Genomic DNA, 20,905 nt, shown 5'->3' on the forward strand with positions numbered 1-20,905 from the left:
ATAAAAAACTCATAATAAGCAGGAGAATGCAAAACATGCATACAGGGTACAGCAAATCATTCTAGACTGACATCATATAATCATATCATTTCATACAGGTCCCTGGCATAGAAAGGATGCTTATATTAACAGCAATTATACAACATAAGTTACATGGCCATAATTCTCAAAAGACCTATCTACACTAACAAACATAAGTTAAAGACGTGTCAACAATGGAATGAGCACACAACCCAGCAACAAATCCTTCTAAACTGACACCATAATCAAAACCACTGGTGTCTATGAAGCAGAACTCAAAACTGAATCAGTGAAGATTGTGTCATCAAGGATTGACTAGCAGATTCCGACCAAAGCACTACATCTAAATCTGAGCAGGCCTTAAGATACCACAGAGAAACAAACAGCAGCAACAAATTAGTAAATCAACCAGAGAATTCCTCCACCCCACATAGAAAGGATTTCTACTGATCAACCTTCAAACATAGGCTCCAAAACCTTTAAGGGTACCATCAACTAGCATCAATTTACACCTTGGAGAAAGGAATCGAAATCCACCACACATGTTTTCTTAAGAAGCCTTCAAACTTCAAATTAACTAGTTGAAAAGTGATAACAAAGAGCAGCGCAGCAGAATCACCTCCATGAGCATTCCAATAGTTATAAAACAAGAACTGTTTTAACTTCCAAAGAAAGCATCTTGATCTGGACCACATCGATCTCAGGGAATGCCCTCACTAAGATACTTTGCAACCATCTTCAAATAAACTGACCAATACCATGCTGGAAGAAAGAAACTAGTATCATGGAGCTGTTAAAATTCTGAACAGACCTAAGAACCATCTCCAACAATTTCTAGACCTTCTGATGAGGCTGACTATCATAAAGGAATCATATCAGAAACAAAAGCTGAAGAGTTCCAAGCAGGCCAACTGTCTCCGGTAACAACATCAGGTACTAGTTTCCACCAACAAAAAACAACCGCACGATCTAAGCAAGATGTTTGCAGCAAATCGACAACCTCCAAAGGAACATACCAATCAGCATATAGACCAGGGACAAATCGAAACCACACGCTTCAGTTAATCCTGTTTCGATCATGCCCAAATTATCCGTGGCAACCAAATAATCTGACCCGACCAATCAATCCACCGTAACAAACAGAACTCGAAGCAAAAGAAGTGCACAACCCTAGATACCAACAAATCGCGATCAGTCACAATCGCGACCCAGAATAGGGTTCAGGGGAGCTAACGCAACAGAACATGGGAACAATCCAAACTAGCACCCGAATCGAACATTCCAAGGCACCACAACGAGAAGGGAACGATCCATCTGCTAGCCCAAGTACCTGATCAACCAATCGAAGAACAGAGGAAAAGGCGTGAGAGATCGAAACCAATTGCTTCTTACCTCCGACTTACCTGTCGCCGGAAAGAGGCGCGCGGCGCAAGGGATCCATCGACCGATCTACGAAGACGAAGAGGGCGGGGTCGAGTGAATTTATAGAGCGCCCCTGAGGCCGAGGTCGGTTGGGTTGGGGGGGGGGGGGTCGGAGTCGGAGTCGGTGCCGCTCTTGTCTAGCTGTGGACGGAGACGAAGGGGGAGCGTGAGGCGCACGCGGGTTTGGTGGCAGACGAGTGGTCCCCGCGTGGCAGTTACCGCCTTATTATTATCTGTTCGATCTGGTGGGGCCGTTCTTATCGTTATCGCTTATATACAAAACGATAGGCGTCGTGAGTCATGATCCACCATTGTATAGGTCCTATTTTGCTGAGCTTCGGTTTAAAAAAATTAAAACATACCATTTTTAGCATTATAAATTTTTAGAATTAAGGTTGTAAATAGATTTAACTTTTTTTTAAGACATCTTATTTTAATTTTAGATTAAAAATATATATTTAAATCACTTTATTTTATAATATAAACTCCTAATCATACATTAATTTTGAAACCGGAGCTCTACTAAATATACTTATAGATCCGGTTAGAGTTCTAGCTTCCAGTTTCGACTAAGATTAAGTTATTTAAATATATTTTTTCAAATTAAAATAAAAACAAAATAACTTACTAAATATTTTTAGTGTACTGACCGAATATTAAAACTCTGCTAAATATGTCTATAGTTGCCAATTTTTTTGTGGGGGAACTCGACATGCTCGTTCTGCTCGTGAATTGACGAGAAATAGAATAGCGTGGGTAAACATGGGTTGGGCGAGCCAATTATTGTCATCCATCAAACATCGCCTCAAGTGCGTGAGCACGCCAACGCTTTGACGAAGCTAGCATGGGTAGTCATCCAAACTGTGCCCATAGGACATATGCAATTCGGTTATCCTATTCATAAATATATACATGACGTGTACATTCTAGAAATAGTGTCATATATGTATAATTAGAGCATGTTTGCAATGCAGAAATCTTACAAATTCTGTATCGAATTTCAAAAGAACAATCAAATTATCGCGAGATCTAGGGAAATCCACGTGTTCTAATCGGGATTTAGGGTGGGACTCTGATCTGATCGTTGGCATGTACTACATGAGAGGACAGGAACTAAACCAGTTCCAGCATTTCGGCACAACAAAATGTGTTCGGCTGGCTAAGCAAGAAGAGATTGCCCAGAAACGATAAAAAGAGGATTAGGTCAATGATCTTTGGCGAGTGTTTCTTCCAAAGTCTTCAGCCAATTCACATACTGGGCGCGCTCCTTCTGAAGCAAGTGGTGGAGAATTGAGCTTGCAAGTTTGGAGTTCACACCTTTTGCTACCAAATATTCTTGCAATGCAGCCTATAACCGAGGATCCAAATCTCTGCACACAGAAAGGCACACATAAAGCATACTTATCAATTTTAGACTCCACAATTCAAATCAAAAGATGTAATATACTTAGATGCTTACCTTACTACTCTGACAGTTGTTTGACACTCACCGTGCAATACTTGCAAAACTCTAGAAGATTGGCGTTACCTTCAACCACAGCCGAGTCACATGCCGTTACTTCGTTCACTAAACAAGAACATGTGCAATGATGAGCATGAATGAAGTGCAACAAGGTATGCCACATATGCATATGATGAAATACCATAAAATATGCTTTATAATGCAAGAAAATATCTTTCCTAGATAGCACTAATCATAACATGAATTGTTCAAGAGTTTTCGTAATTTTAGGACATGGTATTAATTAACTGTGATCTAATCAAGATAAAACATATTTAATTAATTAATTATCAAAAGTATTTTATTGGGTTCCAACATTTTTAACATGTAGTTCATACTCGTAAAAAGCTAACGCAACTGGTTTTATCATTTTGGAGTTCCTATAAACTAATTATGAAATTTACAAACTATCAACACAAAAGAAAAAGGCCTAATGAACAGTAACTCCGGAGTCTCCGGACTTATTCGGAAAATTCCTCGGACATTCCAAGCTGTGGAGTCTTCGAAAACTTCTCTGGACTCTTCGGATTCTTGCAGAAAGCAATTCTTCGCGAGGAAAAATTGCCGATTTGATTTACAAGCCTCTTCAACTCAAAGGGGAATATATTTGAGAGATTTTATGTAGTTTATAACTCACTCATCAACCTAGCAACACAATTCCTAACTCAAATCTCATCCAAATTCTCTAAATTAACTCCAAAGCTAAAGAACTTAAGAGCTTCACAGCCCTAACTCTAAATTCGAAATCCATCCATCCAAAATGTGGATTATTACCATGGATGTCTAGGAGACTCACCTAAGTTACTTTTCCGAGCTTGGGGACCGTTGGTTGATGGAAAAAAAGCTCGGGAAGAGAAAAAATGTTGGTGCTTCTTGTGCTTCAACCAAGAACACCAAAAGACATCAAAATCAGTTCGAATCCTTCGGGAAAACACAAATGAATTGGATGGATGATGCCATGTCCCAAAATCTGTAATTGCGTAATTAAGCATAAATATGCTTCTTAAGCATTATGTTTAATTTTGCGTGATTTTGTTTTGTAACTATAAAACAATTCGTTTAAAATTATTTGGATAAGAGAAAAATATTTGGGAGAGAAAAGAATAGAAATCGCATTAGAAATACCCCATTTTCTCTTACACATGGGCCTCACAAAGTGGACCAATCACCCCAACCACTCAAATGGGCAGTCCCACCTGCTCTCTCTCCTCCCTCACTCCCCACACCTCCACCCAGCAGCACAACAGCTGCAACAGCTCCCCCCTCCCCTCTCAAGCTCTCTCACTCTCCCTTGGATTTCTCTCTCTAGGAGCAAGATCAAGATATGCATGTGGTATCTATGCATTCTCTAGCTCATGAGCTACTCATCTATTCAATTCATTTTTGTTTTCATGGAAGAATCAAGTAGTTCTTAAAGTTCTTAAGCTTTTTGGAGCAAAAATGGAGTTTTGGACAAATTTGAGCTATAAAGTCGTGTTGCTAGTTGATGAGTGAGTTCTAGGACCCATGGACTATCCCTAACATGTTCTCTTTAGACTTGGAGAAGATCGCAACTCGAATCGACCAAAAATCCACTCGAGAACAACTTTTCTGGGCTGACCTGGATACTCCGACTTCACCCGGATACTCTGGGTTTAGCAGAAATCGTTCGTCGAATTGTGTTCAAAATGTGTTAGGGTTTAGGGTGCAAGATGGGTTTAGAATCATTTAGATAGGGCATATACACGTTTGTGTATCACAAATTTGTAAAGTGAGTCGAATCAACCGAGGGAAAATTTGTGGAAAAACCTAAGTCTGCCTCACCCGGATAATTCGGGTAAATTCGGAGACTCCGGGTAATTGTGTTAACAATTCACCGAAAGCCTCTCCCGGAGCCTCACCTGGAGTGTCCGGCACAACCCGGATAGTTCAGACCATCCCGGAGGTTCCGGGTTAAGTTAGAAAAGTGGCTAACCGAGCACCTTCACCGGAGGATGGCCTGGAGACTCCAGAACTCAGATACTCCGGATTCACCCAGATACTCTGGGCCAGTCAAATAAAAAGACAGTAGCCGAGCGCCTCTTCTGGAGGTTCACCCGGAGGGTCCGGACCCGGATACTCCAGACCAACCCGGATACTTCGGGTGGCTGTTATTTTTTAGATTTCGTTTATATCGTTTAGTATTGCATTGATTAGCATGTCTTGTACTTCTAGCATGTTGTTAAGCATTGTGGCATACCTTGTCGCATTCACTCATGCTCATCATTGCATAAGCTCTTCTTTAGTGAACAAGGAGCCGGAGCGGGAGATGCCCGGTTGAAGACGACTCTAATCTTCCGGATTTCTGCGAGTGTTACGTGCGTAATTATAGGCAGTCACCTGAGCAGTAAGGCAAGAAACTAAGCATATTGCATCTTTTGTTCAATTGAATGAAGTCTAAAATTGATAAACTATGCTTATGTATGTTTGCATGTGTCAAGTCAAGATCGGGTACAAATGGGTAGATCCTATGTTGAATGCATTACTTTCACCTTGAATGTTGTTCATCCTTTCCTTGTCACCTTGAGTATATTGTTGGTGTCTAGATTATAAGTTAAATTGAAATGCTTAGCAATGCATAGGTCATTCGGTAGAAGTCGAGTGGTGAATTGTTTCATCGTTCGCGAGCATAGGTGTTATTTACTTTTGTAATGATCACAATGTTGGATATGGGTTGATGATGGTTGGATGAGTGGTGAGTATGAGACGAGATGTGGACGGTGCTAGGGGTTAAGTTAGTTGCTCACACCTATTTGTATAGGTTGCTTACCGCTTATGTTTAACTTAATCATGTGGTTTTTTCTTGCTAATGGCTCAATGCATAATCCCTGTAGTCGAGTTATGTATATGTGCTCTTTATGGTTTAAGTCTTGTGAGTACATTCGTACTCATGCCTGCGTTTTCAAATACTGCTGGTGAGGAAGAGCTGGTGTTTGGCTACTTCGTGCCTGCCGTTCAAAGTGGCGGGTAAGAGTAGTGCATCCTACTCTCAGAGGTCGTACTTTTAGGGTGGAGCCCAAGGGCATGTGGCTCCACTCTCTTTTATTGTATAGGTTTATGTTTCCGCTGCGTAGATGTTGTTGCCTTTTGATGTAAATTGTTGAAAATGGTTGCATGTTAAAGACTTATAATATAACTTTAATTACCTGCTCTTTCTTAAGCTATGTTGTGATGCTAAATGTTGGAAGGCATGTGTTCCGATCTTAGACACAAAACACGTGCTGGGACTACCGGGATGATATTCTATTTAATCATCGAGGTTGTGATTATGAATAATGATCCTCTTAGTGATTAATTAGAATATTATTTGGACGGTTCCTCACAGCTAGAGAATGCATAGATACCACATGCATACCTTGATCTTGCTTCTAGAGAGAGAAATCCAAGGGAGAGTGAGAGAGCTTAAGAGGGGAAGGGGGGAGTTGCTGCAGCTGTTGTGCTGTTGGGTGGAGGCGTGGGGATTGAGGGAGGAGAGAGAGAGCAGGTGGGGCTGCCCATTTGAGTGGTTGGGGTGGTTGGCCCACTTGTGGGGCCCATGTGTAAGAGAAAAGGGGTATTTTCAATGCGATTTCTATTCTTTTCTTTCCCAATTTTTTTTCTTTTATCCAAATAATTTTAAACGAATTGCTTTATAGTTACAAAACAAAATCATGCAAAATTAAACATAATACTTAAGAAGCATATTTATGCTTAATTATGCAATTACGGATTTTGGAACGTGACAGATGAGAAGCTTGTAAGCTAGGGAACGTGTGAGTACCACATGCATACCTCAATTCCTTCTCTTAAGGTGGGATTTTGAGGGAGAAGAAGAGAGTGCTTGAGAGAGAGGGAGCTGTTGCTCCCTTTGGGGCTACACGAGTGGGAGAGAGAGGGAGCAGATGAGAGTGAGTGGCTGCCCCCTTTGGAGAGATAGGGTGGTTGGCCCACCTGGTGGGGCCCACATGCTAGGGAAAAGAGTCAACTTTAACTGTAAATTCTATTCTTTTCTCTCCCGAATTTCTTTCTCTCATCCGATTGACTCAAAACGAATTGCTCCAGCGTCCAAAAAATGAAAGTACACAAATTTAAACATAATGATTAAGAAGCATGATTATGCTTAATTATGTGATTACGAATTTAGGACGTGACACCACCTCATTTGTAGCTATCTAGAAAGCGGATTGCTACTGCTTGCTTCATGATTATTACCCTTTGAAGCAACTTAGACAAAAGTAAGTATATGTTTAGACTTGACCGATTTATCACAAAAACAATCAGTCCTTTGCTAAGTTCTTAGACACTACTTTCATTGAACCAACCTCAATAATATCAGCAGTAGCAGTACTCATCTTATCAACATTGGAATATGAATTTTGATTAGAAAAACTACTTCCTTTGGCCCAATATTCTTTCTTCATAATGTTAGCATGTTGAACATCACTAGACTGATTTGTATGTTTCAATCGGTCATGGATAGGACGTGGCATTATATCAAATACCAGCCTTTGTGGTGCTACCCATCCCACAATAAAAGGAGTAAATTGCATAGGAAGAGATGGCATCCACATACCATTATAGCTCCATGTTGGGCAAGGAGGGAAAGGCATTGGAGGGAGCACCCATAGCGATGGAAACATCAAGCCAAGTGACGGGTAGAAATTAGTAGCATAGCCTTCTCCTGATGGATAGTGATTATGCACTTCTTGCCTTGAAGGTGATATTGGTTGCTTTAACCCACTTGGTCGACCCATCTGTCCTTGGATGGCCTTGATCTTCTCATACTTGGACGAGAGTTGCTTGAAAGTAGGCTTAAATTTCTCAACCATGTCATGCTTCTCATGCTCATTTAGTTTGCACTTGCCAACCTTCATATTTCTTGGTTTGATCATCTTTGGCTTAGCACTGACATGCAGCCAACGATTGAAGTTTTTACCGCAATCTTGACTGATTCTTTGCCTTTGGGAGATTTCTCAAGTAACACTTCTTTTAATAAGTTTTTGTTCTTCCCTAAAAGCTTGGGCCTTTGTTCACCAACAATCACATTTTTCCCTTTAGTTGATTCAGCTTGAGTTGGCTGAATTAGAACGCTCTTGTCTTGGAGATCAATCACGTTAACAAAAAACAATTGCTTATCTATTTGCATCTGCGCAAAATTTCAATCGACCTTCATTAATGGCCGATTGAATCTATCGATGAAAAATATTACAATCATTAGCATCATGAGAATAAGAATTGTACCACTTACAATAAGCTTGCCTCTTTAACTCATCTAATGGTGAAATTACAAAACCATGAGGCAACTTAATCTGTTCTTCTTGTAGAAAGTAATAAAAAATTATATCGCATTTTGCTACATCAAAAGCAACAGACCCATCATGTTTTTGTTTAACCGATGTTAGATGGGACAATATAAGATCAGTGTCCCCGATATAAAAATATTCACGAAATTTCTGGTCTAATTGGGACCACATATGTATAGAATTGGGAGCCAGAGATGTAAACCAAGTAAAGGCGGTTCTAGACAATGACAAAGGAAATAATCTAATTTTCAGCACATCGTTGGAACTAGTTTCACCTAATTGTGCAAGAAATTGACCCACATGCTCCCTAGTTGTCCTATTATACTCCTCGATAAACTTTACAAAATCAGGAACTTTGAAACCATGGGGATATAGAATTGCGTCATAGTGCTCAGGATACGACTTTTGGTGCGCATAAGCTTTCCTCATAACTTCTAAGCCAAATTGTTCTCTAAGCACAGTAGTTACTTGTTCTCGCATGATTTCAGCATAATCGACTACAATTCTAGTAGGGTTAGCTACTGGTTCAAGTGGCAGTGTAGGCACATCCGGCACATAAGACATGATAGGAGGTGGTGTGGTGAAATTTTGTTCAGGTATCGGCTCATAAGGGACTCCCGATCTTTGCGGTGGTATAGATGTAACACTATATGTTACAGTTTGATAATAAGATGTTTGCACATTAGGATAACTTTTGGCTCTATAAGCTTGAGACAAAGTTGAAGGATGATGTCCCAAAAGTCTTCGTAGACCTCTTTCCGATGAAAAATCTTTTTTTGTGTAATTCCAAATGTGAAGTTCTAGTATATAGTGTTTGATACAGGTTTTGTATCACATCAGTGTTAGTAGCATGAGAGGTAACATGATTAGGTGCAACACTACCCATAATATTTCGGCTATCATGAGGATTATTCAAGTAAGGATAAGAATTGCTAGGTAATGTATTAACAACAGTAGGTGGAATTAGGGTACTAACATTACCAGTAACATGTTTTTTCAAATTTTGTTACTCATGCATTTGTAAAACTAAAGACCAAAGCTTATCAACAAACATGTCCTCAACCATCTTTTGAACGCTATTAGCCATAATTGCACCAACAGATTGATCAATCATAATAGCAACATCTTCATGAGAAGGAGAGGGCTGAGTACTCACATTAGTTAGTACCTTAGGGCTTGTGTCGACGGATGGTGGGGAATCTTCCTTCTTGAACACGGCTTGCTGAGTCTTTACATAAAGCAAGAGCAGCTACTGCCGATGTTGCTCCAAGTCGGCCTCTTTTGCCAAACGTGCTTCTTCCAACAACTCATCGTAAGATGCCATGATGATGTTATCCTTGTTGATTTCTGAAGTAGACATGTCTAGGGTTTTAGAATTTAGCTAGGAAATGGCCGAAAAACATCGTCCCCAGCGGAGTCACCAAAAAATGTGTTGATGTGAAAAGATACCGCAACAAACACTGAGCACCTCATGTGCAATATCCGGTGAGCAACACCTAGGATACCCCGGTCGTGGCGCTGCGTCATCGGACCTTCGTCGTCACCTACGCTCGGGAGGGACCCCGTCAGAGCGTGGATGATCGGCGGCTTGTCCTTAATTGTCGAGATCAAGAACGGGTAGCAAAATAGATGGGAAAAAAGAATAGGACTACGAAAGCTAGGCAAAATACAAAAGGTAATGTAAATTATGTTTGATCATTTGGATGATGATTTCAATCGGCCATGACCCTCTCATATTTGAAGGGCGGCAGGTCTTAGCCATACAAGATCAGGACTTCTAATACAAACTGAATAAAACTTATAGATATGATTCGGCTATACTTTCTGATCTACAAACTTTCTATAATTAATATATCTTTCCTATTCAACCACGTAAATTCTCATATATCTACCCGAATATCCTTTATTGCAATTTGACCTTCTTCGATTCAACTACGTTCTCGATCCGAACATCTGTCTGCATCGCCTGGTCGTGATCGCTAGCCGCGGTTACTGTTCATCGATCGGAGGTATTGTTCACTAGTCAAAGATATTGTTCATGGTCGTAGGTACTGATCTCATTCCACTGCAATAGCCACTATAAATACCAAATCTTGTCATCAACAGATTTGCAGCGGCACGAACAACGTCGACACGAGGAACTCCTCGGCGGCGCAGGAGCACTTCTTGCACGCGTGGCACGTCTGACACGGTGGTGAAGTCTGGTGCGTCCTTTAAATGGGGGGAGGGAGGTGTAAGTGTGTGTGGCGCTGGGTTGGGGGAACCAACCAGCGGGAGGAGAAGGAGGTGTGTTACCTGGGAATGAAAGGAAGGGAGATCGGAGGGGGCGAAGGAGGAGAGCTCATGGGCTAGCTCGGCACATAGGGCGGCTAGGATACCGCCGTCGTTCACGCCACAGTGAAGGGCGGTGGATGTTCTCAACCGCTAGAGGAACATCGGGCACGGGCTAGATTGGAGATGGGATGTGTCGGAGGGTTAGCTCCTATCGCAGGGATCTTGAGGGACCCCTTTTTAGAGATTCGGCCGGGGGGATGATTCTGAATAAGTTTGCTGGAGAAATAAATGGATGTAAATGCGATGGCAGGTGGTGAGGAATGATCCAATGAAGAAAAGAGTAAATGCGCTGAGGGATTTTTAGACAGGTTCGGGCCGCACTGCGCGTAACACCCTACTCCTATGTGGATGCTATAAATGCCCTGAGAATGTCTCTCAGGAATGTGCTAGTTACAAGAATGTCTGTCTATCCTAGAGCCTTGGGCTCCTTGTTCTTCGGTTTCTATGCTCGTACAAAGGTGTTCTTTGATCTCTGTTGGGTTCAGTTGGCTCTGTGTGCGCCTGTCTGAGCTTGGATTTTCCATAGACTGTGTTCGATCTGCCTCTGTGTTCCAGCTTGTCTTTGTCCGTGCTGCCGACTGCTTTAAATACCCGCTAGCGGTAGCGCACCTCGAATTGGAGGGCACGAGTTCCAAGGCACCATAAATGGAAAGGGCGTCATCATGGCCTCTGCGCGAAGTGACGGGGGTTGAAAACGCGCCCCGCGCCCGGTCTTCAGTCGTCATGATGGCGATGGCAACGGGCGCCGCGGAGGGGGCACACCAGGCAGCCGCAGAGCAGCCCGGCATGCCCGCCCGGTCTTTTTCGCCTGCCATAGCAGCGCGGCAGATGGAACATCTTGGACCTCGTGATGCTATCCTGAGGCGCGCCGGATGGCACAGGATGTGACCTATGCATTAAATGTCCCCACACCCTTCTGCTAGAATATGGCTGGAACTGACACCGAGCGTGGCGGGAGCAGTTGGAGGTGACAGGCAACGCGCGCTCTTAAATGCGGCATCGGGCCTTTCACTGACTGACACCTCATCGCTGGACCCCTGTGGGGGCCACTGACGGGGAGCTTCCTGGATCGTTGGGGAACCGAGTGCTCGGGGGTCACTGTTCACATCCCCGAGCACTCTCTCCCGAGAACGCCCTCTCTTGGTCCTCGGGGAACCGAGGGCTCGGGGGCCACTGTTCATGGCCCGAGCACTCTCTCCTGGACTTGACTGTACGGAACCTCGGGGAACCGAATGCTCGGGGGCCGCTGCTCGCAGCCCCGAGCACTCTCTCCCGGAACTACCTTCCTTGAGTCCTCGGGGTACTCGGGTGCCCGGGGGGCTACTGCTCGCAGCCCCGGGCACACCTCTCCCTGTACTCGGTTCTCCTGGTCGTCAGGGGACTTGGGTGCTCGGGGGTCACTGTTCACCTCCCTGAGCACTTTCTTCCCGGTCACTTAGTCTTCGTAGATCATCGGGGAACCCGGGTACTCGAGGACCACTGACTGTGGCCCCGAGCGCCCTCTCTCGGGACTTAGTCTTTTTTACCTTTGCGGGGATGACCCCGCGGGAGGGCGCCACGTGGCGAATTGCTGGCCTGGTCTCGGGATTCGGGGATCCCTGGTTCCTGATTCACCAACAGGACGGGAAGCAGATCGATCGGTAGATGAGACCATCTCCAACGGTTTACCTTCACGAGTCGTATTCCCTTCGTAAAGGGATTCTCGTTCCCTTCAGCGTTCCAACGACTTCCCTTCGTGAGTCTGATTCCCTTCATGAAGGGATTCTCTCTTCCATTCCCTCCACCACAGGATTCTCTCTATTTTTCCGTTTAGGAATCCTTTCGAAGGGAAGCTGTTGGAGATGAGAAAAAATAAAAGGCATTAGAATAAATAGGGAAATCAGAAAGGAAATGAAATGAAGAGAATATAATTGGAGATGATCTCTAGATGCTACTACGGTTTTTATATAATTTTTAAATCAAAAATTATAAATATATACATCCATTTTGAAATTTACAAATCTTTATTCATTCCGTCCGTTAATTGTAAATATTGGCAAATATTCATGTCGTCCTTCTAATGGATGACAAGTCTAAATAGCCTGCCACGGGGATATGATGTTGTGTGGTCTTTTAAAATGGACACATATATTTACAATTTTTGAATTTAAAAATATAAAAATAAAAAATTCCTGCTACCGTGGACAAGAGTCTGGTGCGATGCGGTCACAGTCCGGTACATTTGCGAAGAACCTCCGATGAGCAATTTTGCATTTTTAATGAACTAGTATTTGTTTTTAACTAAACACATTCGATCGCATGAAAATATTTGAAAAGATTTAGTCGAGTTTCAGACTTTTGGATACTCTTGGAAGTTCATGTGCTACGTACGAGCTCTAAGGTAAAATGATCGGCTTACTATTGTCTTGTGTCACGCTTAAACAAAGGCAACATACTTGTCAGTGCTCGGTAAAGTCTATTAGAACGCTAGATTCTTAAAACACGATTTTTTTTTAGATAATAGAAAGTTCCGGCTTTCACCTCGAAGAGGCTATGACCTAAAATATTACATCATTGTGCAGCACCTCCGTCTGCAATAAACATAAAAAACCAAACTACAAACACGTTCGGATGACGAGAATTAATAATGAGAAATCCTATTACTAAATCTTCATCCATGGTGTGCAGAAATCTGCATTACCGCCACCTCCAGCTTCGGCAAACGCTCTTTATTAATTCTTGGTCTTCTTCTTTGGGTTGTAGATTTGTCCAAAACCTAAGCCAGTGTGTCCCCTGTATGGTACTGCATATATGTTTTCATAGGAGTTTTATCAAAGACAACGTCATTCCGACTTAACCAGATAGCTCAACATATAGCTGATGCACCTAATAACAAATGTCTTTTTAAATTGGCGCCCACCCCTTTGAACCATGTCCCAAACATATGATTAAAGCTAGTTGGGGGGGGGGGGCTGTAAACCAAAAGTAATATGAACCAGTCTCCACAGAAACTTTGCAACATGCCAATCAATAAAAAGATGTTGAATAGTCTCATTATCAGAAAAAAAAACAACACCTCTCACTACCATGCCAATTTCTCTTAACTAAATTATCCTTAATTAAAACAATTCCTCTATGCAGATACCACATAAATATTTTAATCCTGAGAGGTGACCTCATCTTCCAAATGATTTTAGAGTGCGCTACATTGCCGTTAGTCATTAAAGCTCTGTGCATTGATTGAACACTAAAAAGGCCCGTATTCATGAGATTCCAACGAAACATATCACTATCAGTGTTTAAAGTCACATGAGAGATCCGGGCCACTAAATCGCGCCACTAGATTCTTAAAACACGATAATAGAAGAAAAAAAGTGCTCTGGCACTTACAATCTTATAAGAATTTAAATTTGTATAAGATTGTAAGTGCTCTGACACTTATAATCTTATAAGAATTTATGACGGAGAGCTAGATCAGTATACGTGGATGCGACTAGTTTATGTCGAAATTAGGTTGTCATTGTGTGAACATATTCTATTTCCAATCCTTAGAACATCTGTAGAGAGCGAACCAGTAGTTGTCCCTTTTGTGGATACTTCCTAATGTTGTTTAATGTTAAAATTAACAATGCTAAGTTTTTTTTTGTTTACTCTGGTGCTAGTAAAAAAATGATCACTTAAAGAATCTTAAGCGAAACAACATATTTGCAATCAACGTTATTGGTGCCAAAGAATTTATGTATAGTCACTGACCAATAATGTAAGTGGATAAGATGAAAAATAGAGTATATTAGCCTAACTTTCATCTTTAGACGCTCTTGTACAAATAACATAAGTGGATAAGGAATCGGGTTCCCAGGTAGGTTTTGTTGACTTTTGGCGGTGCTAGGCACCTTTCGCTCAGTGTCAAAAGCTTTTCAATTATGTCCCTGCAAACTAGCAAATTGATATAAACGAATAAATAATAAATACTATCTATCCTATCCTCATTGGGAGGCTACGATTAATCTCATCATTCTATTAGTGGATTTCACGGTGAGTTTTCTGTAAATCAAGACTTATATCAGTAAGATAGTGAGATTAATCGTAGATTTTGAATAAAGATCTGACAAATAATATTAGTTGTTTTCGCACATTTGTTTAGTTGCACCAAAAGTCCGAAGTGCGCTGCTGGCCACCCATCAGACCAGACGGACGGACATAACAAAGCCGCTGCCGGCCGGCCGGCCGGCCCTGCCGCCGCACGTACGCGGACCGCACGCTGATTCGGTACGAACTGGCGATCTAAAGAGCAAGGCTGGCCGCCGGTCAAGAACCCCGGACCACGACGCGAGCTGTTTCTTTATATATATATATAAGCCGCCCGCACTGACTGGTCGGTCGGTCTCCCTTTCCCTGCTTGCAAACCACTCTTCGTTCGCTCGTGGCTGGAGAGGACTCTGCAAGAGCAGTTCGATCTGCCGTCCAAGAACCCCTCCGAGGAGGCGCAGCGGCGATGGCGCTCCGCCGTCGGCACCATCGTCAAGAACCGCCGCCGGCGCTTCCGCATGGTGCCCGACCTCGACCGCCGCAGCCGGAACGAAGCCAAGCGACGCTCCATCCAGGTGACTATCACCACTCCTAGTACTCTAGTGTCTGCTGCCTGCGTCCCCCCTTCATAGTTCATGGCCTGATCTCCCCCCCCCCCCCCCCTCTGCATCTCCCCAGCACCTGACACTTTCCGCATCTGCAATTTTTTAAGCACCTTTCCAAGTCCAACTAACCCACTCTGCATCTGATTCATCTTTTTCTTTTCCGCTAAGAAGAAGTGCATGCTACTGCTGCAGAGTAGAATTAGTATCAGTTGGTCTTGTCTTGCCATCAGATCGTGACACGGACACCTTCACCAATCTAACTCTAATCAATCTCGTTTTGCAACTAACTATTAGGGGAAGAATTCAGAGCGTTTCTGTTGCTATCTCAGTCTCTCAACAGTTTATGTAGTGCATCCAAATGCTGCCCATTAGTTTATGGACGGGTTGACGGGCCAATTCGCGCAGGACGAGTGTGACTGCGACGCTCAAGGAAGCTTCCAGGAAGCAGCCTTGAGAGGGGCCAAAGAGGAAGTACAAACGCATCACGTTCACACGTCCTTACCACGTTGGCCAGCACATATCACAATCTCCTGCATATCTAAATTCGTCTTAGTTTAATGCCCTACACATCTATTTTAGCTTTTCTTGTTTGTTTGACTGGGTGAATCCAGCATTTTGTCTTGGGTTAATTAGTGGATTAGTAAATTTCTCTAGTTTTGGCGCATGGGGTGGGTGCACATCCATCTTTGAAGAAAAGAAATGATGTTGTCTGTTACTAAACTACAAGTATATTATATTAAAGAAGTAGCTAGCTTGTATCTCATATCTTATATGTAAGAAAAGTACTTTTATATTATATGCTATGGTAAAAGCATTTCCTCCTTTGTGTTTCATTCACCAGGAAAGTATTCGGATTGCCCTCTATGTGCAGAAGGCTGCGATCACTTTTGTCGATGGTACTGCATTTCTTATCATGTTACTGTTTGTTTTGGTGCATTATGAATTCCCTTTAACTTGTGAACCATCTGATGTTTAAAGGCGCCAACAAGAAAGAGTACCAGCTAACAGAGGATATTATGAAAGCTAGATTTTCGATCAACCCAGATGAACTGGCATCAATCACAAGCAAGCATGATTTGAAGGCTTTAAAGATGCATGGTGGGGTAGATGGGATATCCAAAAAAATCCGTTCAACATTCGACCTTGGCATATCTGCTAGTGACTTAGATACAAGACAAAACATCTATGGTGTCAATCGTTACACGGAGAAACCTTCAAGAAGTTTCTGGATGTTTGTATGGGATGCATTTCAGGACATGACTCTTATCATTCTTATGGTATGTGCTTTGCTATCTGCTGTAGTTGGTCTGGCATCTGAAGGTTGGCCAAAGGGAATGTATGATGGCTTGGGAATAATACTAAGCATTTTGTTAGTTGTGATGGTTACTGCTATCAGTGACTATAGGCAGTCGCTTCAGTTTAAGGAGCTAGACAATGAAAAGAAAAAGATATTTATCCATGTAACCAGAGACGGCTCTCGACAAAAGATCTCTATATATGACTTGGTAGTTGGTGATATCGTGCATCTATCAATTGGAGACCAAGTGCCTGCTGATGGACTGTTCATTCACGGATACTCCCTTTTGATTGATGAATCCAGCTTATCAGGTGAGAGCGACCCAGTTTACATTTCTCAGGATAATCCATTCGTCTTGGCAGGAACTAAAGTTCAAGATGGATCTGCAAAGATGATGGTAACTGCTGTCGGTATGCGCACTGAATGGGGAAGGTTGATGAGCACGTTGAGTGAAGGAGGAGAGGATGAAACACCATTGCAGGTTAAGCTAAATGGAGTTGCAACCATCATAGGGAAGATTGGCCTGGTGTTTGCCACATTAACATTTGTAGTCCTGATAGTTAGATTCCTTATTGAAAAATGTTTAACAGTTGGTTTGTCCAAATGGTATTCTACTGATGCATTGACTATAGTAAACTACTTTGCAACAGCAGTCACAATTATTGTTGTTGCTGTTCCTGAAGGGCTGCCTCTAGCTGTTACTTTGAGTCTTGCATTTGCAATGAAAAAGCTGATGAAGGATAAAGCACTTGTAAGACATCTTTCAGCATGTGAGACAATGGGATCTGCTGGTACCATCTGCACAGATAAAACGGGAACTTTGACTACTAACCATATGGTAGTTGACAAGATATGGATATCTGAGGTTTCAAAGTTACTTACCAGTAACAATAGTTTGGAAGATCTGCATTCCGTTATTTGTCCAACCACACTGAGCTTACTTTTGCAGGGCATTTTTGAGAACACTAACGCAGAGGTAGTCAGAGAAAAGGATGGCAATCACACTGTTTTAGGAACTCCAACAGAAAGGGCGATATTAGAATTTGGCTTGAGATTGGAAGGAGGTCATGATGCTGAGGATAGGACCTGCAGTAAGGTTAAGGTTGAGCCTTTCAATTCAGTCAAGAAGAAGATGGCAGTTCTGGTCTCATTACCCAGTGGCACATACCGTTGGTTCAGCAAAGGTGCATCAGAAATTATTTTGCAGACGTGTGACATGATGATTGATGGTGATGGAAATATTGTTCCCTTATCGGAAGCTCAGAGAAAGAACATCTTGGATACCATCAACTCTTTTGCTTCGGATGCTTTAAGAACATTGTGCCTAGCATATAAGGAAGTGGATCATTTCTATGAAGATACAGATAGTCCGACATGTGGTTTTACTCTAATATCCATTTTTGGCATCAAGGATCCTCTGCGCCCAGGAGTCAAGGATGCTGTTGAGGCCTGCATGTCTGCTGGTATCATTGTGAGAATGGTGACTGGTGATAATATCAATACAGCTAAAGCTATAGCCAAAGAGTGTGGAATATTGACTGATGATGGCATAGCAATAGAAGGTTCAGAATTCCGTAGCAAGAGCCCAGAAGAGATGAGGGACTTGATACCTAAGATTCAGGTTCATTTCGCTTTCCTCAGCCTATAGGTACACTAATATCTTGAAACAAATTTTAATTATCTACTAACATTGGCAGGTCATGGCTCGTTCTTTACCATTGGACAAGCATACCCTTGTGACAAACTTGCGAGGTATGTTTCATGAGGTGGTTGCTGTGACAGGTGATGGTACGAATGATGCTCCAGCATTACATGAAGCAGATATTGGGCTTGCTATGGGCATAGCAGGCACAGAGGTACTATGTTATTATGCATTCATTCATGGAAGTGACATTACCAGCAACTGATTATATAACCTATTTATTTATTTCTCTAGCCGTGATTTGAATGGTTTGTCATTATGGCCTCACAGATATTAACATCAAACATATTCATCTTTGCTATTCTTACTGTTAAATTCTCGTGCTGACTGCGTACTGGGTTAGTGCCGTTGGAAGTTTAGAACTCCTGACTTACAAAGGCTTGTCCTTCAGTAGCTCTTCATGATCCTTGAAAGATAATGGTATAACCTTACAATTTTTGCAGGTAGCCAAGGAGAGTGCTGATGTGATAGTACTTGATGACAATTTTACAACTATAATAAATGTCGCAAGATGGGGTCGTGCGGTTTACATAAACATCCAAAAGTTCGTGCAGTTTCAGTTGACTGTCAATATTGTTGCTTTAGTCATCAACTTCGTCTCAGCATGCATCACAGGTGCAGGCATTATCTATAGTATTTTTTTTTTGTGACACAATGGATGTTCTATTATTGATTCGTGATATCCACTATTCAAGTAACAATATTTTGATTCTTGCATCACAGGGAGTGCTCCTCTCACAGCAGTGCAGTTGTTGTGGGTCAATATGATTATGGATACATTAGGAGCTTTAGCGCTAGCAACAGAGCCTCCAAATGATGAAATGATGAAGAGGCAACCTGTTAGGCGAGGGGAGAGTTTCATTACCAAGGTCATGTGGAGAAATATCATTGGGCAAAGCTTATATCAGTTGGTTGTACTTGGAGCTCTCATGTTTGGTGGGGAGAGAATTCTGAACATCAAGGGTGCAGATTCCAAATCTGTTATCAACACACTCATATTCAACTCTTTCGTGTTTTGTCAGGTGGGTGCGTTATGGCATACTCTATGTATGCTACTTCTGCTTCATCCCCTTACTCTAATTCCAAAATGCTGGAGAGTTTCTTTCCTCAGGCCTATTGTGAAGCTGAGGTCATTTCAATTTCCATCATAATATGTTTTTGGTCCTTCTTCCGCATCTTCCATCATAATATGTTATTAGCCCTTCCGCATCCCAAACCAGTAGATTTATATGCAAATGATACATTTCCAGTTCGCTATTGATTGTGTCAACTGAAGGACCCCTTGTCTAGCACAGTAGCACTTGTAGAATCCTCACCACTGTCACCAGTCACCATTTTAGACATCATTCCTTTTTATACCTTTGGTTCATTACCATCGTTACATCAATATGATTGAAATAATTTTGTACTGCTGTAACCTATATCCATTTTTATGATCCTTGAAAATTCACATATATTAGATTGGTGGAAGCACAACTGTTTATTACTCTCTGGTCTAAAGAATCTGTTTATTATTCTCTCTGTCGCTAATATAGTTCGCGGTGTGATTCATGTGATCAAACTTTTGATTCCTTGAGCTATAATATAGGCGGAAGTATATGGATTGGTCTCATCAAAGTAATGTTTGTATATTTTTCTTGGAGAACACTTTTTATGATATAACCTATATCTTTTATTGTTCAATCATAAGAACCATGGCCGAAGTCTTGCACTGGAGACCATGAAAAGGTTTAAAAACTTAATATATTTGATGACAGTCTATGATTTCTTTTATATCATTACATCCGATCAACAAGAAATAGAAGATCTGATGATGTTCCTTCATCGATGTTGTACCAGGTATTCAATGAAATAAATAGCAGGGAGATGCAAAAGATTAATGTCTTCCGTGGTATCATCAGCAATTGGATCTTTCTTGCAATCATAGCTGTGACAGTAGCATTTCAAGTGGTGATCATAGAATTTCTTGGCACTTTTGCCAGCACTGTTCCACTTAATTGGCATCTTTGGTTGGTAAGCGTCGGCCTTGGATCCGTTAGCTTGATTATTGGTGCCATCTTGAAGTGCATACCAGTTAAATCAGGTGAAATTTCTGCAAGTCCAAATGATTACGCGCCACTTCCCAGTGGCCCTGATAACATATAACTGAAGAAGAATGATTGAAAATTACTGCATTTGCTAGTATAGCCGATTCATGAGAACGGTTGGATCCACCACAGCTACCTTCTCTTTTCAGTCCTGTTTGTAATAATTAACAAACCCTTATTCAGTTTTGCCAAATTGTTCTGTTTCTTGTGATGCAATTGCTTGTTACATGGTCCCAACTTGCAACCTTGTCACTACCAGATTCTGATATGTAAAAAAGATGGTGATGAACACAAGGCACTCTATTTTCATGGGTAGTGGAAACAATGTTCTTGCTGATATTTTAGACAGTTTATCATGTTCTATATAAAAATCATCTCTAGATTAAGAATAAGTCCTCTACATATTCGGAAGTGATACAATATGAAAATATTATACTACTCTAAGTACGGTACGCCTCTCCACCCCAATTATATAAGGAGGGGAGAATGTATGTCCAAAGGAAGAGAAGAGGGAGCAACATAAAGAAAGTGAGGTTAGAGCCAAAAACCGGATAAGCAATACGAAGCAAGCATAGGCAATATAAGCAGAAACAACTCATTAAGATCTATTACATATTAGATTCATTGA

The 20,905-nt window shown here is 41.8% G+C and overlaps 1 protein-coding gene across 1 annotated transcript; it reads left to right on the plus strand.

Annotated features, from left to right (window-relative positions):
• The first annotated feature begins 12,777 nt into the window (after positions 1 to 12,777).
• On the plus strand, positions 12,778 to 20,514 carry LOC133905372 (probable calcium-transporting ATPase 8, plasma membrane-type). Its single transcript, XM_062347135.1, has 8 exons — positions 12,778 to 12,793; positions 14,917 to 15,161; positions 16,033 to 16,087; positions 16,170 to 18,109; positions 18,186 to 18,344; positions 18,634 to 18,805; positions 18,914 to 19,212; positions 20,030 to 20,514. The coding sequence occupies exons 1-8, from the start codon at positions 12,778 to 12,780 to the stop codon at positions 20,333 to 20,335; spliced, it is 3,192 nt and encodes a 1,063-aa protein (XP_062203119.1). The 3' UTR covers positions 20,336 to 20,514.
• The last annotated feature ends 391 nt before the right edge of the window (positions 20,515 to 20,905 follow it).

Source organism: Phragmites australis, chromosome 22 (assembly GCF_958298935.1).
Source record: "Phragmites australis chromosome 22, lpPhrAust1.1, whole genome shotgun sequence".
NCBI classification, from domain to species: Eukaryota; Viridiplantae; Streptophyta; class Magnoliopsida; order Poales; family Poaceae; genus Phragmites; species Phragmites australis.